The sequence below is a fragment of the Pinus tabuliformis genome, chromosome X (genome assembly GCF_031772625.1).
Source record: "Pinus tabuliformis cultivar Carrire ecotype Pingquan chromosome X, CPIR1, whole genome shotgun sequence".
In the NCBI taxonomy this organism is placed as follows: domain Eukaryota; kingdom Viridiplantae; phylum Streptophyta; class Pinopsida; order Pinales; family Pinaceae; genus Pinus; species Pinus tabuliformis.
The window spans coordinates 1484346773-1484351530 of record NC_142308.1 but is presented as its reverse complement, the minus strand read 5'-3'; the positions used below and the strand labels follow the sequence as shown (position 1 = coordinate 1484351530).

Sequence of the window (4758 nt, the reverse complement as noted above, 5' to 3'; positions counted from 1 at the left end):
GGGTTTTACCAAGATCCTACCTACAAGAGCCCATGGCCTAACTGAAATAACCAATTTGAGGTGATATATATACACCACTTGGGTAGGCCTAATTCATAGAAAAGAAGGATATCAACATTATACTCGATTTCTCTGAGATCAAGTCTGCTTTCTCGTGCCTCTTGCAATCCCAGTCTCTAGGAAACATTGGTTTTTCCTTTCCATAGATGCTCAACATCCTTATCTAGCATCTACTTGCACTTATTAGAGAGGTTGTCTTTGTGGCTCAGGCAAGACGGATTTGGAGGAAGGCTTCGTCGATGCCTTTGACCTAGATCAAGTTGTATCTTTCTTGTACTTACTGTTGTTAATCAATAAAGAATTTGATGCCTTGTTCCCGATATGTGTTGTCATCTTATGAATGATGGTATATATGTTTATATATGATGATCTAAGATATTACTATGTATGTACATTGAATTATCTATTATGTATATGCTTATGTGATTGATTTGCAGTCTACACATCTTAGAGGAAAGCGGAGGTTTGGACCCTACGGTTACATCTTCAAATGTGGGACTTCCAGGTATGTATCCAATCCAAGTTTGATCATTTGTATGTTTGGAATGCTTGTTTGAGTGTTCTTTGTTGATTATCTTACTCTACTTTGTTAAGGTTTTCAACCCTTTTCTTAGGGAACTTTTCCCGCCAACAAAGAGCGGCAAAAGCAATCACAAGAGGAGGAAGCAACACATAGGTATAGAGGAAGAACAATTGACTCAAGAGATAAAATAAGAGTTGGAGGAAGATTATACAATCCAACCCATAGATGATGAACCTAGTTCTCTAGCAAAACCTCCTCTATAGGTGGTCATCTCCCATTTTGACGAAATGGGAATCACATCTCCACTTGAAGACAAAGCCATAGATGTGTGTAATGTCACGTTTGATCAACTCAAGAAAAGGATCGTGCAACAAAGGCGAAGATACTTCCCAAATGAATCCTGAAAATCCATTCTTTGTATCCACAAAAAGGTGATAACTATTAATACTAGGAGGAATCCCTGGGAAATCATGGCGGCTAATGTTGCATCTGCTATAGCAACACATGACAACTCAAAGTAATCTGTGCAACTAAGGAAGAGTTGGTTGTATTAAAGCAAACAAGTGGAACATCTCATTATGGAAAAACATCTACTATCTTCCCACAACTTCAACAGGCAGAATGGCAGTCAACCATACAAGAGGAATCAAGGATAATGTAGGATACAATGTCCAATTGTACGATGAAATGATACTTCTACAACAAGTAGTGGAACCCCTTGTTGGCATTCAAAAGAAACGCAAGTCTTAAAGCTATTGAAAGTCGCAAATAGAGTTTTTGATCAACCCACGAATGGGCTGCCAAATATCTGTATGTTCCGCAACAGTTGGTTAGAAAGGACAGATTGCCGCAAGGATTGACGGAGTATAGCTAAATCATCAGAACTACATATGTCTTGGAGAATAGTCGGTTAATTCCATTGTTGCTTATGGTCGACTGCACAATGGTTTTGAGTCTCTAGCACAAAAACATGGATGCTTTCAATAGGATTGCTTGGAAAAATAAGAGGAAGGGAAACCATCTTTCAAGAAATAAGGCATTACATAGAATACATCAAACAAGTATCAAAACAAGAAGGCTTGGAGATCACTAAAGACATTATTATATGGAATAGTGTACAATCAAGCTCCAAGACCATATTGACAAAAGAATTGGAGGTGAAGATGCGGTATGTAGTGGACTTGACGGTTTGGATCAAAGTCATCTCTACAGAGTTCAGAGCATGGCATACATACATTACCAATGAACTCCATGAGGAAGAAAATGACTTATCAATTTGATAACATTTTGTCCTCTTAGTATTTTTGTCTCATATAGCCACCATCTTATATGTATTTTGTATTCTGTATTTTGTAATAAGTTTAATGTAATGAAGTTCAAGAGGCACTTGTGGAATGCGAAAAGTCACACATAAAATGCAAAAGGTCATGTATATAATATGAAAGGTTGTATGGAAGCCCATAGGTCATAAAAGTCAAAGAGTCATGACGAAATTCAAAAGTAATTTTCATTTGTTATAAATAAGTCCTCATAACTCAAGAAAGGGGCTTGGATTCTTAGAGTCTTTCCTTGGCTTCTCTTGTAGTGCATAGGAGATAGATCATTCTTTGGAGAAGCAAGTTGTGGCTTCATGTTCCAATACCAGATCTAGTGTTTCACCTATGTAACAGTGTACTTGGAATCTTTCATCTATAATTAGAAGCTCTATGAAGCAACACTTCTTAATGCATGTATCATGGATAGAGTAAGACTATTCTTGTTATGTTCATGGTATATGTTAGCTTAATTACATACTAAGACTAATGAACTATTTCATTTCTTAGATATGGATTGTTGAATGAGTGCTATATGTTTTCATGATTGTTGTTTATCTCGTGATCTAATTTGTAGGTAAATCAAAAAGCCTTTCTCTTCGCTCTTGGGTCTCCCTTAGGATAGTACTATTACTTCGCTAACCGAAGGCTCGTTTCCCTTTACCAGTCGTGGAAGTTCCATGTGCATATTACATTTGGTGTCACACAAAGCTAACATACTTGCTACCCCAAAGAGGTGTTTTTGATCTCTTGTGTATTTGTTGTGATCAAGGCATATTTCTAAAAACCTTTGCAATGGTGGTCGAACCATATAGATGGATGGGACTTTTACACCAAAAGGTGTGAGATCTAATTGGGACCTCATATCAGGGAGATCCCCTACATGTTGGCGGTATCTATCACCATCAACAGAAGCCAAGGAGCTAGGATAATTCTTGGAAAATCTCATTCTCTAAGTGTCTACCATGGTCCTAGACTAACTCCTTGGAAATGCAAAACCACGTAATGACATGGTTAAAGAAAAATATTGCAGTGGTATTAGCAATGTTAGTTGAATGTGGGCATGGCTTCGACCCATTTGGTAAAGTAGTCGACGACAACTATTATATACTTGTGGCCATTTTGAGATGGAAGGTTGCAAGCCATGAAATCAATGCTCCATTTGCAAAAGGGACTTATGGTGATGACTGTATGTAGAGAAGCTAGGGGATCTTGGGATTTGTGGGCATATAGTTGACAATGTTCACACCTTTTGACTACTTGAATACAGTCGTGGAAAAGAGTGGGTTAGAAGTATCCAAGATGGAGGATCTTTTAGGCAGTGGTCATCCTTGAGAGGTGGTCGCTACAGGCTCCGCTATGTTTGTCATTTAAGACTTGTTCGAATTCATCGATGGAAAGGCATCGACAGAGGATGGTGTCGATGCCTCTGCGATAGAAAACGTCTCCAATAAAGAGGTATCGAGGGGCTTGGTGGCGAATGCACCTATAGTCATTGCAAGTGAGCTGAGGGTTGAACTTCTGAGTTTAGAGGAAGAGGAGTATGTCACCATACCAAGGGTCATATGTGGATATAATGAATAAGTGTTCATCTATGAAATAATCATTGACAGGGGACCCTTGGGATTCCGAGGGGAGATCAACTAGAAACTCTACAAGAATCAGAGCTTTTTTGCTCTTAGGGGAGGCAAACTGAAGATCAAATTCAAGTAAGATAACCACCCATCAGGTGTGCTTATGGTTCATCATACGACGCGTGAGAAAGTATCGCATGGGTGGATGATTGCTATGACAGTGGTAGTTCTTAGTAGAATGCAATGTCGAAGTTTCTAGTTGGAATGTACGAGGGTTAAGGTTATTTTTTCTGCTAGCTCATACTTCAAAGCAGTCTCGAGAGGTTCTTGCTAACGTAGTAAATGACGTGATCCCTATTATCAGTATCTTCTTGGACTAATACCCCAGCGATGGCTAAATCCAAAGATGAGAGGTAGAGGATGAAGTCCTTGGTATGGTCAAGTGGCAAGGGGTTTATGAAAATGTGTGTTTTAAGGCCTCAAATGATTGTTTGGCCTATTCATCCCATTGAAACGGGACATCCTAACATAAGAGACACAAGAAGTCGTGTGCAAATGAGGTGTAGTCAGAAACAAAGCATCGTAAGAAGTTGGACTTACCTTGTAAGCTTTGTAACCGCTTCATAGTTTCAGGTGGTGATATCTCACAAATTGCCTGAACCTTCAGAGGGTCAACTTTGATGCCTTGCTGGGAGACTATGAATCCAAACAGTCTTCTGGCGATAACGCAAAAAACACACTTGAGGGGGTTCAAACAGAGGTTGTACTGTTGACACCTCTGGAAAACCAAATGAATATCTTCTAGATAGTCTGAGCGCTTTTTGGAATGACCCATGAGGTCATCCAAAAATGCTAAGATGGCATGAGATAGATCGTGAAAGATATAATTCATGGCCCGTTGGAAAGTGGCTCTAGTGTTTTTAAGATCAAAGGGCATAAGGCAGTAGGCGAAAGTACCCAATGGGGTTGTGAAGGTTGTTTTATATTGATCCATGTGGTAGATTTGGATCTGGTTATATCTGGAAAATCCATCCATAAAGGACAAGGCTTCGTGTCCAACACATGCATCGATAACTTGGTCGATGAAGGGGGTAGGGTAGTTGACTTTAGGACATTATTTGTTAAGATCCCAGAAATCAGAACAAATGTGAATGGTGCCTTGCTTTTTCATGATAGGTTCAGGGTTAGAAACCCATGATGTGTAAGCGATGGCGTGAATGAAACCAACTTTATGAAGTTTATCAATCTCTTGTCAAATGGATTCCTCTTTGGAAGGATAAAGAAAACG

General features: G+C 39.2%; 1 protein-coding gene across 1 annotated transcript in view; it reads right to left on the bottom strand.

Moving 5' to 3' along the window:
* LOC149145622 (LEC14B homolog) overlaps positions 1 to 4362 on the bottom strand; it is a 102056-nt gene extending 97694 nt beyond the window's left edge. The window contains exon 1 of the mRNA XM_089452509.1: positions 4071 to 4362. Coding sequence (XP_089308635.1) covers positions 4071 to 4362 — 292 coding nt within the window. The remainder of the gene's footprint in view (positions 1 to 4070) is intronic.
* Between the last annotated feature and the right edge of the window lie 396 nt (positions 4363 to 4758).